Raw genomic sequence first — 20,716 nt, 5'->3', positions numbered from 1 at the left:
TCCACCTGCAATGTTGATTTTAAAAATATTCTGTATCAGCATTCTGAAATGGATTTCTTTTTAGTCTAGGCTGCTTTTAGGAGCCTGGCAAAAGCAGGTGATGAATATATTTAATGCTACCTTCAACGGTACATTTTTTTGCCCAACAGTTGCAGGATACTTAAAGCTTGACGGCTGTAATGAAACCTTTGATAATGTCTCAGCTGCCTGTAGCAAATGGGTTTATTGTACGGTCCACAAATCATTCATGTGTGTGGAGTTGTGGGGGAGGAAGTTTAATCTGAAGAAGAAAAAGGCCAGTAAATCCTGTGGAGAAGGTGGGGAAGAAGACTGCTGCTACCTCCGTTAATTTTGGGGTTGCAAGCGACACTTGAAGATTTTTCATGGCTGAAATTTGAGGGGAAGAGGGAAAAATAGTTGAGTTGAGAGGAAAAAATAATAATAATTTTCCCCTGGTTTAACTTTATTTCCATACTGCCTGCAAGCCTTTGGTAAACAATAATAAAAACGAAGAAAAAGTAAAGCTTAGAGCAAACCGAAAGGCTAAAGTCATGTGGGAAAACTCACCAGTAGAAGGAGTTGACTTGCTTGAAAAAACAAGTTTTGGAAAAATATGATAGCCCTGTGAGCCTAAGGCAAGTCTAATTAAACTTAAAAGGCAGAGAACGTAAGCATCTGAAATGCTGTTTTAGGTATCATGAAACTGGAAAAGTTCCACACACCCGCCCCCCAAAAAATCTGAATTAGCCAATTAGCCAATGGTTGTGGGACCAGTGTTGTTTGTCCAACTTCTCTCTTCTGATTTGTGTCTAGTGGATATGAGATGGAGAAAGGAAGGAAGAGGCTGCAGGCAAATGCTCAGTCCTTGCTCTTTCTTCCAGCAATTTGTGTGCTTTGTGACTTGAGCAGGGGGAAAACTGCCTCACAAGAAGAAAGTGATGCAGTGAGATTAGCTCCAATGTTTCCACAGGCTATTCCTCTATAACTCAACACCAACTTCACTCCTTAGTATAATTTGAAACTTTCTCCCCGCCTCTCCATTAGACTTTATTTTTCAGAAATCTTCCAGACACAATAGCAGCATTCAGCCCAGCTGCAGCATAAAAGGCAGAGTTTTTAAAGGTGAACAGCTGAAAGTTTGTGAGCTCGGTGGGGAGTCATATGCCAGCCAGCGCTTGCCACTGTGGCATTTTGCTTTCGTGGGTTGTGTTCTCTTTTGGTGTAGGCTGTCTATGAAGGTATGGTGCTTATTTTGAGATCTTCACGCTCTCCCTTTTAGGCCTCCGGTCGAAATGCAGATTTGCTTCCCCACTGGATTAGTTTAGCTTGGTTGTCTGGGTGGTGAAACTAAGAGCTTTGAAGCTCACCTCGTCTGGACTTCAGTGTCATTGAGAAAGACAGCTGCCTGGCCTTGCTGAAAGATGTGTTAAGAAATTCAAATCCCAGTCCTTGCCGTGCACATGTCTTATAGCTTTGCCAGCCTTTCCAAGGCAGGAAGGAATAAAGGAAACTGCATGGCTGCACTTAATGTTGATGACTGAGGGCATTCAGTTATAACATATTGAAGAATATATGGATTTATGCTCTCTAGTTTCTGTGGCACTATCACCCCCCCCCCCGGTAAATTATGAATATTGATTCGCTTTGATCAGGTCCTTGTGCAGTTTTAGAGTTTTGTGTTAAAGTAAAGGTAAAGGGACCCCTGACCATTAGGTCCAGTCGTGACCGACTCTGGGGTTGCGGCGCTCATCTCGCTTTATTGGCTGAGGGAGCCGGCGTACAGCTTCCGGGTCATGTGGCCAGCATGACTAAGCCGCTTCTTGCGAACCAGAGCAGTGCACGGAAACGCCGTTTACCTTCCCGCTGGAGTGGTACCTATTTATCTACTTGCACTTTGAGGTGCTTTCAAACTGCTAGGTTGGCAGGAGCAGGGACCGAACAACAGGAGCTCACCCCGTCGCGGGGATTTGAACCACCGACCTTCTGATCGGCAAGTCCTAGGTTCTGTGGTTTAACCCACAGTGCCACCCGCGTCCCAAGGGTTTTGTGTTACTCAGGTGCAAATTTGTTGTTATATAATTAGGCTGTCCCAATGGATGGCTCATGGGATGCAATAAATAATCGGCTCCACCCCCTGAAACACTATTTCGCGTCAGGCTTCGGGTCCCTTCCAACTCTACAATTCTATGATAGACCTTGGCGTATGGATAGTGTCATTATTTAGTTTAGTCACTAGGTGGCACTGGCCTTTGCTGTAGCTGGGTGGAGTCAGGGGTTTCCTGTTACTCTTCCGCTCTTTTTTAAAACTCTTTTTATTTGAATTCTCCAACATACAAATAATAAAGTTGTGCGCAGAAATGTACATCAAAAACATTCACATGCACATATGTCACGACTTACAAAATATAAGCTTACTGATTTTCCCTATCCTTTCCTTCCCAGGTCACATAGAGAGCTAAGCAGACAAACAAAAAGCCATATTAATGATAACATCCTTACACAATTTTTTTAGCAATGTTACCTGATACTGCAACCTGAAGTGCTGGGCGCTTAGTAAATTTTTGTTGTGATGTATAGTCAACAACAGTGTGTCCAATCATGTAAAAGGAGTCTGAAGTTGCATGTCCTTGTACAAGTCTCATTTGATAGGTTATTTCCTCCATTACAGCAATCAATAGTCCATAGAGATTGATACCAATAATCTAAACTAAGACATTGCACAGTTTTCCATTTACTAGCTATATTCAGCCTTGCTGATAGCTCCATGTACATTCTTGATGGAGAAAAAATATAGCAGACTCCAGCTACTGTACAAGTTGAAAATGAAACACCCAGATCAGTGTCTTTTGAAAGAGTGAATGTGAATTATTTGGCAGAAACTGATGACATCTTCTTCCTATTCCTGAGAAGGAACAGTCGCCAAAAGCAGAAGTAGTTCCTAGCAAATGCCAAAGCAGCAATCACCTTGGCTACTCCACATAGAATCATAGAATTGTGGAGTTGGAATTGGCTGGAGACTGATTCAATATTACGGTAAGGTTACCAGATTTTTTTCAATGAATCCGGGGACATTTTCCAACTTCAATGGATTTTGTATGGGGACTGATTTGTAAATCCGGGGACTGTCCCTGGGAAACGGGGAGGTCTGGTAACCTTATATTATGCTCAAAATGCTTCTTACAGGATGGTGTCTTCAAGTGTGTTACATAGCATATGGATGTTGTTTGCCACTTGATTTCCCCCTGATTTTCCCCACATTGATCTGTTGCCATGCAGCAGCCTTAGGGGTCTCCATTTGTGCCTCAATGACCATCAGACATGCAACTTGCCCACAGTACAGTTCTGATCACATGGATCAGCTGCAGTTTGGCATGAATCCAGTATAAAACTATCCCAGAGCTCTAGCCCTAGACAGCAGATGTGTGTATTGTTGAGGCAGAAAAGGAAAGTAACCTGTTTATATTATTAATGGAGCTCCCTTAGTAACAAATGTTTTGACTTGCGCTCATGTCATACCTTGAACTAGTGCTGTCAGTCATCCTTTTTCTTCTTTTTTTAAAGACTCCTGGAAAATTTATTTTGGATATTCTCTGAACAGGTGCTTCCTTTTCATTGTGAATGGTTTAAATAAGAAACTTGCTTTATGTCCGGAGTTCTCAGCTGAAATCACAGGGCCGTCTAACTCGGGCACTTGTATGTTTACTCATCTGTGCTAATGCTGACAGCAGATTCCCACAGTTGGTCTGGATTGGACACAGAACAGATGTTGGGGATTATGGGGAAGGATTCAGAAAGGCTTTGGGCCTGTGTGTTTGCGGAAGTAATTCATTGTAGAGGCACAGATGGGGCCTGCTGAACCTCCACCCTGGAGCTCTTGAAGACGGGCTGCAGTGGAGCTCTCCTTAAATACTCCAAACCAAATGTTTTTCCTAGTAATGTTAATTAGAAGGAAAATATAAATCAATGCCATAAAGTGTAGTGAAGCCTAGAACTATCAGATTTCTTCCTCCTCCTGCTTCTTTAACAAAGGGCCTGAAATTATTCATTACTCAAGAGTCCCACAGAGGCAGAAATGCAGCTTTCTTTGAGATGTTTTCAAGGACAGAGGGATTTCTTACTGATAGATAGGGAGATCAAGGCAAAAGAATTAGGTTGTATGAAATCTAGAGAGAGATAGGCCTCCGTCCATAAGATTCCATTGGCTTAGTGGGGGAAGGGAAGGTGGACATCGTCATCACCTACCTGTTCCGTTCTCTTTTGGGCGTGTACAAGGAAAAGGCAGCCAGGTATTGGCTGTACACCTGACGGACCGTTTCCACCCCCATCATGCAGCCCAGTCATTGAGGTTCAGCTCAGAGGGCCTTCTGGCAGTTCCGTCATGTGGAATGCCCTCCCGTCAGATGTCAAAGAGATAAACAATTATACGACCTTCTGTAGACATCGAAAGGCAGCCCTATAGTGGTGTTTTGTTGTTTGTTGTTTTGTTGTGTTCTTTTATACTTGTACAATGTACTTGGGTACATTGTTGTTGTTGTTAAATGGGGGATGGAATGAGTTGAGAGGATTTGCACAGAAGCATTATTATTCTGAGACATTGATAGCATTGAATTGCATCGTGTGATGGATGCCTTAAGGAATCATGTTCCTTAAGGTAAAAGTTGCCAGAGATATAAAGGAAGAACATGTTCCTCTGGGCAAACAGTGCAATTCAGGACCAAGGAAATTGCATCTCACCCTTCTTTCTAATAGGAAAGAGGCAGTGGGCTAGCTCTCCACAAATATTAACTGATCAATTCACTTGTCGATTTTTGATTTCTCTTTTTTCATCTGGAACTAAGTAAAGTTGCACACATTACCATCTAAGGAGCCCCTCACCCCACAGTTAGTCCATTTATTCCAGAGTCTAAAATTACTTAACTGTAACAGCGCCACTGGAGGTGACATTTGCAAGGGGCCACTCAGAACCTAAGTGAAATTATAAGCTATAATGGGAACAATATGAAGGAGAGAGAATAATGAAGGGAATGGTGCCTATAGAGTCAGATTCATTTGTGGTATGCATAGAATCATAGAATCATAGAACTGTAGAGTTGGAAGGGACCCTGAGGATCATCTAGTCCAACCCCCTGCAATGCAGGAATATGCAGCTGGTCCATACAGGGATCAAACCTGCAACCTTGGTGTTATCAGCACCATGGTCTAACCAACTGAGCTATCCAGGTTCCATCCCATTGAGTTTATGGGACATGAAGGGTGTTTTCACTTACCATGCATGGTGGGATGTCCAGAGCGTTAGAACCTCCATGTGGTTGCCAGACAAAACGTTGCTTTTCTTAATTCTTTGTTTCGTCTTCATTTGGTGCAGACATCATTGGCTCTGAAGAACAATTTGTAGGTGTGGTTATGACTTTTACAGGAATCCTTGGGTGCTGTGTCTCATATCAACCAAAATAGAGCTGAAGCAAAATGTTTAAATTCTAAAATAGTTTTTTTTTTTTAAATCTGCATAAATCAAGCTTTTGAACTTTTCAAAATTGTTTGTCCTTAAAAATCTATATATGGATGCCAATTATCTTTTCAGTAGTTGAAATTTTGTTTCAACCTACATTGTGCTTAGTTCATGAAGTTCTGAATGGGATTTGACAACCATATTCATTATTTACCCTTCCTGTTGAAAAACATGGTCCTTCCTAGTCTGCATACCTGAGGGAGCTCTCTTGTAGAGCATAGTCACTTTCAACAAGAGGTTCATAGGCAGTCAAGGGTGAAACACAGAGCCCCCAGCTATCACAATAGCCAGTGTGGTCACCTCCAGATGTTATTGGCCCGCAGCACCTATCAGCCTCAGCCAGTATGGCCAATGGTCAGGGTTGATGGGAGTTGTAGTCCAATGACATCTGGAGGTTACCATGTTGGCAACCCCTTTGCTACAGTGCACTCCTCCTTTTGCTACTATAACTTCAGTCTAGAGTTCAGCAATCACGGGATCTGTATGAGCCCACCTGCCAATCTAATGAGTGGACTAAGAATCAGGGCAGGGGGAGTGGGCACCATGATTCTCTTCTCCCAAACAGTCAAACCTGGTAGCACCCATCTCACTGAGTATGGTCAAATACAGAGAATAGGTGGGAGAACTTCCTTGTATAGACACTTCAATATGCATCCTAACACCTGCCTAGTCAAGGAGTCTGGGTCTAGAACTATGTACAGTGTCTCATTCTCCCTCTTAAACATTTTGTCTAAGGGGGAAGATGGGCACAACTCCCCTCCCCAGATCTCTTGTTAGTATAATATACAGATAGCAGAACATTTCAGTATTACTATTCACTCTGTAGTCTTAATTTGGCCCATTGGTGTATTGATATAGCATTTTGTATTACTGTGCTAGATATCTTCATTGGGAATCCTTGGGCTTCTGTTCAATATAATTACTCCCTGTGAGCCTTTCATTCAAAGGTGGGTTTCTGTAAAATTTAATTATTTTCCCCCCTGCAGCATACATGATAACGGCATAACTATTATATAAAACCAGCTACTGTGTAAGAGTAAGGCTACTTGTAAAAGCTGAAATGTAAGAGATCCAGCTACCAATGAAAAAATGATGATAACTGAAGCTGGCAGTGAATGGCCCCTTTCATGTCATAAATTATATGTGCGGAGTGGCAGTTCACATCAAAAGAGTGATTAAAGCATGTAACATTGCCACATTGTCTGTTTCATCAAACCTGTGTTTTCCAGATTTGTGATACGTTTCTCTCTGTATACAACTTCATTTAGGGCGATAGAAAGCTACCCACTGCATCCCTTTTTGAATATGTTTCGGGGCTTGCAATTAAACCTGTAAGAATGATTGTAACCTGTCAAGAGTCCCCCGGGGTAACTTGGAAAATGAATTATTTTGTTTCTGCAGTAATTTCTCAGCTTGACCAAGACTACTAATGAGTAAGAAATTGTATTTCCTGCAATAAATTACAATATGCTCTGTAGCCACACCGTGACATCAATCATAACAGCACAGTTGAATTATATTCTTAACTAAGCTGTTGGAGAAATAATGAAAAATTGAAACAATGAATCCTTACATCTCATCAGTTTGGATGTTTATTGCCAATTAGTCAAATTAACCAAATCTGGCTTTAAATGACCTATAGGTTATCACTGAATAAAGTATTCAAGCATTCTTGAGGAATATAGTTAAACTAGGGTTGGCCACCAATTAAGTAATTTATTGTTGCTTTGCCTTATTCCACTCAACAGATTAGTTTGTTGCATGTAAGTAAATGTACATTTTGCTACACCTCAATATAGGTACTTTTAGGATACTGAAGGAAGTCTAAGATAACTTGCCAGAGGGTCATCTAGTCCAAACCCTGGGAATGCAGGAATCTCAAGTAAAGCATCTGTGACAGATGGTGATCCAACCACTGCTTAAATACTTCCAGCAAAGGAGAGTCCACAACCTCCCAAGGGAATCATTCCACTGTCAAACAGCTCTTGATATTTAGTAGGAATCTACTTTCTTGTAGCTTGAATCAATTGGTTCAGGTCCTACCCTCCAGAGCAGGAGGAAAGAAGCTTGCTCCATCCTCCATGTGACAACCCTTGAGATATTTGAAGATGGCTATCATATCCTTTTGAATTACGGTCCTTTTGAATTATGAATGCTTTTGAATTGTGGTGCTGGAGGAGACTCTTGAGAGTGCCATGGACTGCAAGAAGATCAAACCTCTCCATTCTTAAGGAAATCAGCCCTGAGTGCTCACTGGAAGGACAGATCGTGAAGCTGAGGCTCCAATACTTTGGCCACCTCATGAGAAGAGAAGACTCCCTGGAAAAGACCCTGATGTTGGGAAAGATGGAGGGCACAAGGAGAAGGGGACGACAGAGGATGAGATGGTTGGACAGTGTTCTCGAAGCTACCAGCATGAGTTTGACCAAACTGCGGGAGGCAGTGGAAGACAGAAGTGCCTGGCGTGCTCTGGTCCATGGGGTCACGAAGAGTCGGACACGACTAAACGACTAAACAACAACAATCATATCCTCTCTCAGCCTCTTCTTTACCCAGCTAAACATAACCATCTACCTCAACCATTCCTCATAAGGGTTTTCAGACCCTGGATCGTATTAGTCGCCTTCTTCAACACACGTTCCAGAATCAAAGCATTCATTAAACAAAAGCTTTCATAGCTAGAAGCAAAGGCCAACGATAAGAGCTTTTTGTCAGTCCCTGGTCCAGTAACGCATGAGAAGCAAAATAGTTTCAGAAGATAAACAAGCGCACCTTCAGTTCTCAGCCCCACTAATCAATATTCCTTGGTCTAGAAACATATCACAGTGCTATGCAAGCGCCAACAACCAGGTGATCCCTTTGGCCCAGCCATGCTTTTACCTGCCCACACTTTGAGGACAGTATCCCTTTAATTGGGCTGTACCTAAGTGCATCACATGAGAATGATTCAGAAGAGCTATGGCTTCCTATAAGATAGACTCCTCACCTTCTAAATAGTTAATAAAGTTTATCTTTCATTTATGGACCTCCTGGTGGGGCAGGCTTTGCCAAAATCATCTCTCAGGCCAAATGCGGACGTCTGGTGGGCCTAATCGGGGTTCCTCACTCCTGTGCTAGCATATCATAGGCAGATTCTATAGAAGATCATTGAATTGGTTTTACTTTCCTTGCACGTTGCTCTAGAATGAGATTTTAATAAGCCCTTTCAGGAGTGGAAGACACTTTAAATTCGCAAAAGGTCATCTTTGGATCCAAATTTATCGGTTTCCCCATATATTTTCCATGGTGTCCAGCCCTCCTTCCCTATATCGCTGACTCTCTTAATAACGGGGTCTTCATTGCAGTTCTCTGTTAAGAAAATATTACGGCGCATCATGCTCTTTGCAAACACTATGCACAAGCAAAAGGATACATTCTATGACTCCTTTAGGATTCTGTGTGTCTACTTGTTATAAGCCATGACAAAAACAGCCCAGTTGCACATTTTCTCCCATAAGTGGAGAAAAATAAAGTTGGGGTTTTGTTCTATGCTTCAAATTCAGTTCAGCTTTTTCAAATGGAAACGATACTCCACACCTGTGCAAGAAGAGGGTATGTGGGACAACCAAAAGGGCTGGAAAGGGAAATAAAATGAATCCCTCTTGAATTTTGTCTCCTATAGGGCTTTCTTTATAATTGCCAAACTCCAAAGGATAAAAAAGTAAAGACAATCTTGAGATACTGCTTTATGTCTCTCATGGGTGGGTTTAATAGCTGGCTAGTTCTTTCCTGTACATTAATATTTAAAAACAGATGTCCAGACAATGTGGTCACTCTTTCCCTCAAACTTGGTTACAAAAATGAGACTAAAAGCCTTTGAGGAACTTGTTAGGAAATGAGATGTTTTTCTTTTAGATTTAGCAATGCTCTTTCTAGGTCTTCTTGTCTTCTTCTTAGCTTGCTTGTGGGTAACCTGGTCCTGTGAAGCTACTTCAGCTTTTCCCTTCAGTGATCTTGTAAAATCCATATTTGGTTAGGAACTGACAAAGTGTTAACTGATGCATATTCTGTGGTTTCTATTTTGCAATGTAGAAAAGAAAAGAAAAGGCTGTTTTACAAGCATTTTCAGTAATGTGCCCTTTCAAGATACTTGACACTCCTTAAAAATCCCTGGTTTCCAAGGGTTGTTGCACTACAACCACTTTTTCCATGATAAAATATGCATTTCTAGCTCTCCAGGTGGCAAGGGGAAAGCGCAGGTTAGATTTGTGAGTCCAATAAAACAAAGGCTATAAATATATATATGGGACACAGCTACCTTCTTCGACATCTTTATTGTTGAGAGGGATCAAACAGAAAATAGAAAGTATAGTTCTCCCTGGAACAAAAACATTCAAAGATTCAGTGGGATAAAATATGGGGAAGAGCCATAAACTCAGCGGTAGAGCTGCTGGACTATCTGCAACCCTCTCTTTGTGGAGATAGCTTGGCTTCAGTTGTCTAGGTACTGATCACCTCCAGGTTAGACTACTGCAATGCATTGTGCATAGGTCTGCCTTTGTGCAGCAGCTGCTTTCACAGAGTGGTCTAGACCAGGGGTCAGCAAAATTTTTGTGGCTTGGGCCGGTTCACGGTCCCGCAGACGCTGCAGTGTGTGCGCATGCATGCGCAAACGCTATTTCCGGTGCTCCTTCCGGCGCCGAGGAGGCGTGCGCAGCTTCCCATTGGCTGCAGGAGCTTCCTGCAGCCAATGGGAAGCCAGCCAGCTTCGCAGAAGGCGGTCCCCGGTTTGCTCAGTGCCGGTTTAGCGCGGCGCACGGGAGCCGACCGAGCAGGTGGCAGGGGTCCATGGGCCAGTTAAACGACCCCCCCCATGGGCTGCTTGTGGCCCATGGGCCTTAGGTTGCCGACCCCTGTTCCAGAGAATGTACATTGTATTTTGGGCTGCAGACATCTGCCACAAAAATTATGCACTGTTAAAATTGATTCCAAGGTTGGAAGTTGTTTACTTCTTGCTCCACTGGGTCCCAAAGTATTCATAAATGTTCAAGCAAACAGCATATCTTACCTTTTGTAGCTCTGGAAGATTTACCACCGCTCTGCCATGCTGGCAATTGCGTGCAGGATTTAGCATCAAAGAACTGATGATAAATGTGTTGAAATAGCACCTGTCTAGCAGTTGTCCTGCTGCGACAGCTTTGTTGCTAAATGCAGTTGAATTTCAAAGTGTGACCACCAGCAAAACATCCAAATAGATCTGTCATACCATAAGACATATCAGTCACAGGGACGAAGGGATGCGTTTAACATCTATTCTGGCTTATCCAGCCTATGCCATACAGCACTGGTCGCCAAGCTTTTGGCAACAGTGGACACATTTCAGCATTAAGATTGGCACTTGCTGATCTTAATACAGAATTTATATTCCTTTAACATCTGCCAAATCAAACTTAATGCCAAAGGTCACCTCTCTTCCAACATCCCTAATGCGAAAGGTGTAAAACATGGGTGTATCCTTTTCTTTTTAATTTATTTTTATCAGATCTTCCAGATCACATGCCCCCAAAATCAATCAAAACCCGGTTCCACTGTTACTGTATGTGGATGATGCGGCCTTATTATCACTGACGAGGATAGGCCTGAAATGTCTTTTACGCTCCCTGGTTTCCTATTGTGAAATCAATAAACTCTCAATAAATTATGAGAAGACAAAAATTCTGGTCTTCTCTAATTCCCAGAAATTAGAGAAATGGAAAATTGCAGTTCGAGGACCCGATCTCCGCATAGTGGAATGAAAACACAAGGACACGTGATATAAGGTTAATGGGCAAGAAAAGACCACAACTTTATTGATTACAGCAAGTGAAAAGGTATTGGCTTAGGCATTGGATTACATCAGCTGGCTCCACCCCCTCAGAGAGGGGTGAGTCAAAAACAGGGGGGTTTATTCACCAGTAGGTTGAGCCTGTTGATGCTAATCCAACTATAAGCTCTCCCCTGATGTCACCGAGGGTCGTGCCATGGCCTCCCGCCACGCAGGCATCGGACAGAATACACGACCGCCGGATTCCTTTAACGGAATACCCAAAAATTGAAGGCGTAGGCAATGGCCACTCCTAGCCCTTCGACACACCACAACACATTATTCCAATGCCTAACCGCCACCTGAGCCCAAGAGGCTCGCCGCCAATACCCTCACAGCTGTAACCAATCCCTGATGCTGCTGCTGATGCTATTTAACCAAATGGGTCCCTTGGTCTGAAAGATGAACCCCATCATTCCGGTACAAGGCCTGGTTGCCAACCCGGATATGGTCATGAGAAATGACTCGGCCATTCATAAAGCACACCCAGCGGGCTATTGCACGATTTAAGAGTTTCCTGGATTTTTCAATGGCCATACAGTTCTGCACACCGCGCCAAACAATTCTCTTCAGGAAGGAGGACCGGAACACCGTTGTTCCGGGACACAAGGCAGCAATCTCATCAAGATCTCTTTTTATGTTCCACGACAAGTCCACACTTCTCCTGTTAACAAGGTCATTTTCCTCCAATTCAAGGATAAGGATGTCAGGAGGGCCAAACGCGGCAACTCTCTCTCTCAGCAACGGCATAAGCTCCTCCCAACGCATGCCTCGCCTCGAAAACCAGGAAACTCACACTCCAGGTGGCAACCCAAGATTAGGGGTGAGGCCGCAGCAAGCAGACCGCATGTGGGCCCAATGGACTATACTGTGGCCGCAGATCCAAACAGTTTTTCTGAGAACGGCTGAGAATGAAGGAAAGAAAGAGACGGGTAAGTAGCGGTAAATGCAGAAGAGCGCATTCTAGCGAATGTAACCTTTATAAGCATCGGATTTTCACCGGCCCATTTCTTTAATCTTATCCGCCGGCAGACCCAAGTGCGCAGCTGTTGTGGCGGCGCCAATCCTGAATGAGTGTGCTGCATAATCCTGGGAAGATAAACCACAGGCATCAATAGCTTTGCGGAGTACCCTTGTGAATTGGTGTCTCGACAAAGGTGACCCATCCTCGTGAACCAGGAGCGGGCCAGGACCGGGCGGTCTGAGGTAAAGGTACCTACTAGTGTCCTTGACCGGGCATGGGCCCTGCTGTGCTGAAGCTGTAAGTTTAACAAGGGAACCCCTACCAGCCTGATCAGTTTTGGATTGACGTATCCGCACCGTCAAGCTAGCTTCGGACAGCTGCACGTCCTCCATGAGGAGGGCGCGCGTTGAGCCACTTGCATTAACCTCGGCTACCACTTCACCAACCCTAAATGCACCCAAAAAAGACGATAGCATAAGCGGCGGAAAAGAGGCGGGCCTCGAACTTGGTCCAGCAGATTGACCTAAGCTTTGTGCGTATCTGAGAGAGCAGCCCGTAAGAAATTGGCTTTCGGCTCTAGGGGGTTGTAGCCTGCTCCAATCCTCTATGGCTCTGCAGATCAGGAAGTCACTGCACGGATCGGAGGAAAACTTAGCTTTAGCGAAGAAGCTGATGGCGGCTACGTGTATCTTTAAAGTTTGGGGGCCCGTCCCAAATCGTCAAGATGGGAAAGGTATTGCAGAACGTCATCCGTGGTGGGTGGCACGCTAGGCGAAAGCCCCAATATCCCTGACCTGCAGCCCATGAAATCACACCACGCTTTTTTGTAAGATCTGAGGGTGGAGGGTGCGACAGACGCCAATACTCCCTTAATCACTTTGCGTCTCCAAGGTTCCCCAGGTGCTCCAGAAAGGGTTCGGGCAACAGTTGAGCTCCAGGTGCTAGCAACCGGAAGCGAAGCATCGGAGGATGAACGACCGTAGCAGGGACGACACCCTCTCAGAACGAGATGACTGCCTAACCAGTATGTTCACCACCGCCTGGTTATCAGTTCTGAAACACACCCGGCGATTCCGGAACTCCTCCGTCCAGATATTCACGGCCACTACTATGGGAAAAAACTCAAGAAAAGTGAGATCCCGTGTGATAGCCTCGCCCCGCTACCCTGCTGGCCATTGTTGAGAGCACCACCGACCCCTGAAGTACAAGCCAAAACCCAGGGACCCTGCTGCATCTGATTGAATCTGGAAATCTGAGGACAAGTTAAGGACCTCCTGCCATAAGGATACTCCATTGTAGCGGTTCAGAAATTGTAATCGAGATCTCTAGGTCAGCCTTGACTGACTTTGGAAGTCTGAATTGTTGGTAAAAGCAGAGAAAACACTGACTAGGCCTGTGGTTTGCAGGGCACAGGAGGCTACCCTGACCCATCTTGAACACAGGACCCACTTGTATTGGGGAGTTCTTGGGGAGGAACAGAAGATTGTGCCTGATGGATTCTCTTGGAAGCCATTATATCGCCCGCACATTAACCCTTGTACGCTAAACTTCAATTGTGCAAATTGGTCAAGCAGGCCAGGCACTGTTTAGAACCGCCAGCCTGTGTCTTTCCCTTTTAACTTAAGCCTTTATTACAAGAGGGCACTTTAGCCCAGCCGGCCTAGTTCAGTATTGATTAAACCGACCACACTTGGAAAGAAATCAGATTCAAACCACTAATCCCTAATGGCAAATGAAACTGGGATCAATTGTTTATTATTTATGTATTTTAAAAGGGTCCTCTAGTCCAGCCCCCTGCAAGGCAGGAATCTTTTGCCCAATATGGGGCTCGAACCCACAACCGTGAGATTAAGAGCCTCATGCTCTACTAACTGAGTTAACCCAGCTGCTTCGAATCTATAACAACTCAATAATGAACAGAGTTGTATTACCTTTCCCCCCCCAAAAGGGACGTGAAAGATATTAAAACAAACACCGGCCTTTATGAACAAATAACTCAAATCACTTAACATGAATTAATGTATTCAAGTAAACTGTGCTGGGCGTAAGGCAACAAAATTGCAATGAAATAATTAAATTATTATTATTATTATTATTATTATTGAATTTAATTTACTTTATTATATTTATTTATTTATTATTTGTTTGTTTATTCATTTTTATGGTATGCAGTCAACTGCGTTCGGTTCAATAGACTTGCCCCTAATGACTACGCCCAACTTTGGAAATAAATTGTAGAAAACAAGCTAATTAAAATGACCGTGCCAACATCAATTAATGAATGTATTAGATTAGGTTTGGTTAGTGATTGCTTTGAATTGCAATGAAATAATGTACCAAGCAACACTTGTGCTGTGCTGTACCCAGACCAGTGTAACTTCAATGCAATAAAGCCAAAAAGTGCAGCAAAGCCGTGAAGACTCACAAAGACAAAGTTACTAGTTCAAATATACAACCCCCCCCCCCCACTGGTCACGAGGTTACTATAAAGGGGCACGCCGCCTTTTAATAATATACCCGAAAACTTAAATAAGCTGTATGAGAAGTCAGTTGGCTGCTATGAAATGATAGATGTATGAGCAGCCACTCGGTTTCCTTTAAGCAACAACGCTGAAGCACTATATAAATCTTGCCGCAAAGTAACAAACCGAGGAGCGGATGCTGCGAAATGTGACTGGGACCTAGTCCGGACTGGCTCTGCCCTGGTGCTTGCACCCGCCCTTGTCGGTTGAGAGTCACCAGAGAGTGCAGCCGAGGTGCCGGGAAGGTCATCCCGCTGAGAAGGAGGAGGGCTCTCTGGAACAACCTGAGAATAGGCTCCACTCTCTGCGATTGTATCAGGAATGGCATCAGGGGATGGGGGTGGGCTGGGTTTCGATCGGGAAAACGTTGCTCATAATCATCTATAAATGACCTAAATGCCTTGAGAAAATGGGAAGTGGGCTTTGGTTATTATTCCTTCCACGTTGCCCCCGTGATGGATTTCCCGTCGCATTTCGAGTCGCATTACGTGCTGTTTCTGATGCGCGCTTTCTTTAGGGCGCCATGAGCTGTGCTGTGCACTAATAAAGCGTAGTTGTTATTTATTGAGTTGGGTTGTTATTTAATATTTATTTATTTATTTATTTTACTTTCTATTTATTTTTTATTTATTTATTTATTTATTTTATTATTATTATTCATTGATATTTATTAATTATTATTATTATTATTATTATTATTATTATTATTTATTACTTTTGTTGTTATTATTATTATTTGTTCTATTATTTATTTATTATTACTATCATTGTTAAAATGATCAATATTATTATCAGCAATCAATTAATCACTTGATTGTAATGTTAATATGTAATTACTGTATAGCCAATAGCATCCACAGCAAGGTAGATGAATTCAATATTAAACAATTGTTATTAGTTCCTCAAGTAACCCCCAATGAAATTGTATCTATGACTTGGTTTTAATATTACTGTTATCAATTGCGAAATTAGAGAAATGGAAAATAAGAGGACAAGAAATCCAGCAAGTAAAGATGCATAGATATCTCAGACTTTTATTCCAGAGCAACTCAGGTTGGTCAAAACATCGTACAAGCGCTATAAAACAGGCAAAGTGTACCTCCTCAGAAGTAGGTCACTTTTACTTTCAGAAAGGTAACCAATTTATACCAGCTGCTATTCAAATTGTTCAAGCTAAATTGTCGTCTCAGCTACTTTTTGGGATCCCAATATGGATACAAACATATAATAGTCATTTAGATAGGATACACTCAAGTTTCTTGACGTATCCTGGGGCTCCCAAATTCAATCAAGTATGAGACGATGTGTGCAGAACTAGGTATACACACGATGGAATACTGGGTGTGAGCTAGCACTATAAAATGCTGGTTGCGTTGCCATTTCCATTGCCAACCTTTGCGTCTGCTTTCTGAGTTACTTAAGGACTCTTATAAATCCAGATGGTTCCAACTCTTACATAGCAAAATCAGATCTATTGGTATACTTTTGTATAATTCAAGTGAGCAATATATTTATCATAATATTCAAATCAGATTAAGGGACACTGAAAAACAAAACATTGAGTCAGCTGTAAATAAAATTTGCTCCAAGTTTTATGGTTTAAATACAACAGATAACAGGGTCACTTATATTTCAAAATTAATAATTGCAGTCCAATGCAGGGCCTTTATGTTAGACCAACTGAACGTTTTCCCCTCAGCTTTTGTCAAGGGCAGATATTTAAACATCCCCAGAAATGGTAGACATTGTGGGTATTTTTTGAAGTGCCAGACACAGTAGAACATATTCTTTTCTACTGTCCATTGTACAACCAGCTACCCAAACGTGTGCTATCCCCTTTTTTTGGGTAGTCTAACATCATGGCACAATGAAAATATCAGATTCCATCTGTCTGACATTAACCCGGAAGTAGCTACAAGGGTGGCTGAGTTTTTATCAATAGTATCTCTTAGGGTGATGAATGGCACTATTTAGCAGAAGAAACTCCAATGAAAATCCTCATTATTACATATTTTTACATAGCTGTTCATTTGTATATGTTTTAAAATTTTATGTATGGATTTTTTATGATGGCCTATATTTGTAATGCCTAATAAAGGTTTGGCAAAGTACGTAAAAAAGATTTTGAGAGAGTGTATGCAGGAGAGGAACTGATGATAATATGCGATGGGCCTCTGAAGAGCTATACCTTGGTGGTGGAGTGTTTGCTTTGCAAGCAGAAGGAGCCAAGTTCAATTGACTTGGAGAGCCACTGCCAGTCATTGTAAACCAGGAGTAGCCAATGTGATGTTCTCCAGATGTTGGACTATAACTCCCAATGGCCCCAGCCAATATTGCTAGTGGTTAGGGTTGATGGGATTTGTAGTCCAACAATGTCTGGAGGGCATCACTTTGGCGATCCCTACTGTAGGCCGTGCTGAGATAGATGAACCGATGGTCAGACTTAGTATAAGGACCACTCCTCTGTTTCTGAAGTAGCATTAAGCAACCTAGCATTTCCTTCTGAAGCATTAAAAGGGAGGGGGGTCACCAGATGTTGTTCAATTCCAACTCCCATCAACCCCAACCATCATGGCCAATGGAGTTCCACCAACATATGGAGGACCACCACTGAGTTGCAACCTAAGAGTGGCATCAATCACACAATGTCATTGAATGTCAAGAAATATTTGCCACAGTTATTATGGGGAAATAATAAAGGAGGCAGGTTGTGTTGTGCTGTGAGAACTTGTAATGTTTGCCTTGTAATGACCATAAGCTTCTCTGAAGGCCCACTGAGTTGGAAGGTAGGGCTTGCGAATGAATAACCAACAACAGTAATTGGCAATTCTTGGAATGAAATAAAATCAGTAGATCAACATGCAATACATTGCCTTTCAGTTGCTTTTATTATATTCCTTTTTCACGTAATGTTATTAACTTACCCTTTCATTTCAGCCAGTGCCTGCTACATTGTGTAACGTGATTATGATTAACACTGCATTTATTTCTCCCTCCTTACAGGCAGGAATGGTGCTGAGGTGTGGATACTTCTGGCTCGGTTTATTTCTGGTGCCCACAGCGTGCCTTGTTAAAGATGTGGCGTGGAGAGCGTAAGTTGGGGGAATGCCTCATTAACTGCACCTCTTGTCGAAAAGAATGTTGAAATTCAAAATAAGAATGAGATTCTCTCTTTTAATCTTAACAGCCACTAATCTTAATCTCGGTGAAAAATTGCTGCACATCTGTTGAAGTGGTGGTTGCAGCAGCCATACAGGTTGCTAGCTAGCTTCACCAACACAAACAATAAAAATGTTCCAGTAATGACAATAGTCATAAAGGCGGATGTTGCAACAAGACTGAAGACCAGTTTATATCCTGATTAGAAATAGTCATATCTACTTGCTACGCTTGTTGTGACAAAGGGCTGCACAGAAGAATATGTTTGTGTGGGTGTTAAAAGCTTATATACATAGCAATTTATTTTCTTAGGGTCCATCCACTCCTTGTCTTAAAGTGCATTTTGAACCACATATGGTTCACCATGAACGTTAAACCAAGGGGTGGATAGGACCTTACCTAGCACAGAAGTTCACCTTCACATCTTATTAAAAACACTGCTATTAAGATGACTTCCTGCCAACCTAGCAGTTCGAAAGCACGTCAAAGTGCAAGTAGATAAATAGGTACCACTCCGGCGGGAAGGTAAACGGCGTTTCCATGCGCTGCTCTGGTTAACCAGAAGCAGCTTAGTCCTGCTGGCTACATGATCCGGAAGCTGTACACCAGCTCCCTTGGCCAATAAAGCGAGATGAGCGCCGCAACCCCAGAGTCGGTCACGACTGGACCTAATGGTCAGGGGTCCCTTTACCTTTACCTTTTAAGATGACTGTGAACGTCACACTCCCATCTAGGACGATGCCTAATGATAATGAATGTTTACAGCTTGAACAACAAAAATATTAACATGAAATCCTGAATGGGGGAAAAGCCTTGTTTGCTTTTAGCATTCTTTCTCTCCCCCCCCCCCCACACCATTTGTATCTTTTCCTCTCTTTCTCTTGTGCTACTGTTTTATCTGAACTAGACAGCATGTCTTTAAGCCCCATGGCTTTCCCCTGCTTCTATTTGAAGGGATATGTCAAGATGCTCCTTGATAGACTGAGCAACAGACATCCCAGCTGTTGCAACGGAATGAGGGGGCTGAGCATAGAAAGGGTTGCACATGTAGCTTCCGTACCATGAAATCAAAATATTGTAACCCATAACGCTGTCATCTCGTGGCAAGATACATATTTAGTAATCTTACGAACTGATCCTTCTGTCTGGGTCCCTTGCCAACACCCCCAGCAAGACCATTTTTTGGCATTTTCCGGTGAAGACAGAATTGTCTTTACATTTAAGCCTCCAGCTATCCTTCGCTCTGCTTGCTGGAGGCAGGCCTTCATAAAAAGAAAGAAAATACAGCCAGGATGAAACAGGCCGTTTCCTCCACTGGGCCCTTTTTCTGTGGACATGTGTTGACTGGAGTAAGGAGCTAAAGGTTTCTAATTTAGTGGGTTGACAATATTGGACTTACGAGGAAGGAAGGAAAAGACCTGTCGGAGCAAAAGCTGTGCTTTACAGATTACTAGCAAAATGGCTGCTGTTCTGATAGGCATGATGTACCTGGAGGGAGAGGGCTTTTATTTTGCAACGCCCACTGGTGGTGTGTCCCTGTTAATGGTAGTCAGGCCAGTCAGGTAGGTTTTGCTGCCGCTAAAACAACAGTGTTTTATCTTCCCGCCTCAGAAGTGAAAGGCACTATTTAATGTATATGGAAGAAAATTAAGAAGTGCACTTCAGGCCACTGTTAGGGTAACCAGTTTTTTGCCCCTCATGGCTCCCAGTCACCCCACCCAGTTACAATAAGCCTGGGTCTATCTGTATAGTTTCATTGAGGGTTTTGTTTCTTGGCTGGGCTAGACTCACAGCGTTCTTCAGCCTTAGGTCCCCAGATGTTGCTGGACTACAACTCCCATCATGCCCAGCCAGCATAGGCAATAGTCAAGGATGATGGGGGCTGTAGTCCAACTACATCTGGGGTCCCAGGGTTGAAGAACCCTGTGCAAGAGGATAATGGAATGTCACCATGTCAGTATTTTGGCTATTTCTAATATCTATACTGGGGGATGTTCTGCTACAATATCAGTATTGATCCCATATGAATACACCAGTCGTCATGATGGGCAGGGTATGTCTCTATGAAAGGAAAGTGTATGTATTGCATGGGCTTCAGAGGCTGGAGCTGCAATGTATTTGTTCTAAACATAGGGACATGTCACAACCTTCTTGGGGCTGGTGCCAATACCATTCATCTCTGGGCCGCCACCAGAACTCCAGTAGGATTCCACTGCTTATGCCTTCTATGACCACCTTTAAAAAAAATAAAAAATCAGCATCCACACTGGGTCCAGGTGACTGCCATATTTATTTTTGAGAAATCCACAGGAGAAGATGAGTTGACTTCTAAGGCAACGTGTGCTTATTTAAAAAATAAAAAATAAACATACCATGGCTGCCATCACAAAACTTGGGTGATGATGTCATTGCCTGGGAATGCTCCAGTCCTGAGCCTCTTAGCTGGAAAGAGTTTGGCTCATTAGGCTAAAAGAAGTTTGCTGCTCTGATCAATGGATTTAATTTTAAGTTGACTGGAGTGCTGATAGTGAGAGACGGCTATATAACTTGATAGAGGGGCAGGGTTCAGCTGTTACCTTTTAATTGGTCATAACAAGTGCCTCTTTTTGTATTCTATTTACATACATCAGTAGGATTTTTGCAAGGACTGTTGTGGAAAAACGAGATCAAGCTGTTTTGTAGTAAATACCAATTTGCCTCTTGTGCTGTTACGGACATGA

At 42.9% G+C, this 20,716-nt stretch overlaps 1 protein-coding gene across 10 annotated transcripts in view; it reads left to right on the top strand.

The window, feature by feature from the left end:
• The window catches only part of ATP8A2 (ATPase phospholipid transporting 8A2), a 324,329-nt gene that overhangs the window by 282,373 nt on the left and 21,240 nt on the right, over positions 1-20,716 (top strand). For all 10 annotated transcript variants that reach the window (XM_081004078.1, XM_081004077.1, XM_081004079.1 and 7 more), the window contains one exon: positions 17,841-17,929. In XM_081004078.1, the coding sequence (XP_080860204.1) occupies positions 17,841-17,929 (89 nt within the window). The remainder of the gene's footprint in view (positions 1-17,840; positions 17,930-20,716) is intronic.

This window comes from Podarcis pityusensis (assembly GCF_964106645.2).
Source record: "Podarcis pityusensis genome assembly, chromosome: 4".
NCBI classification, from domain to species: Eukaryota; Metazoa; Chordata; class Lepidosauria; order Squamata; family Lacertidae; genus Podarcis; species Podarcis pityusensis.
This window is presented reverse-complemented; position numbering and strand designations above follow the sequence as displayed.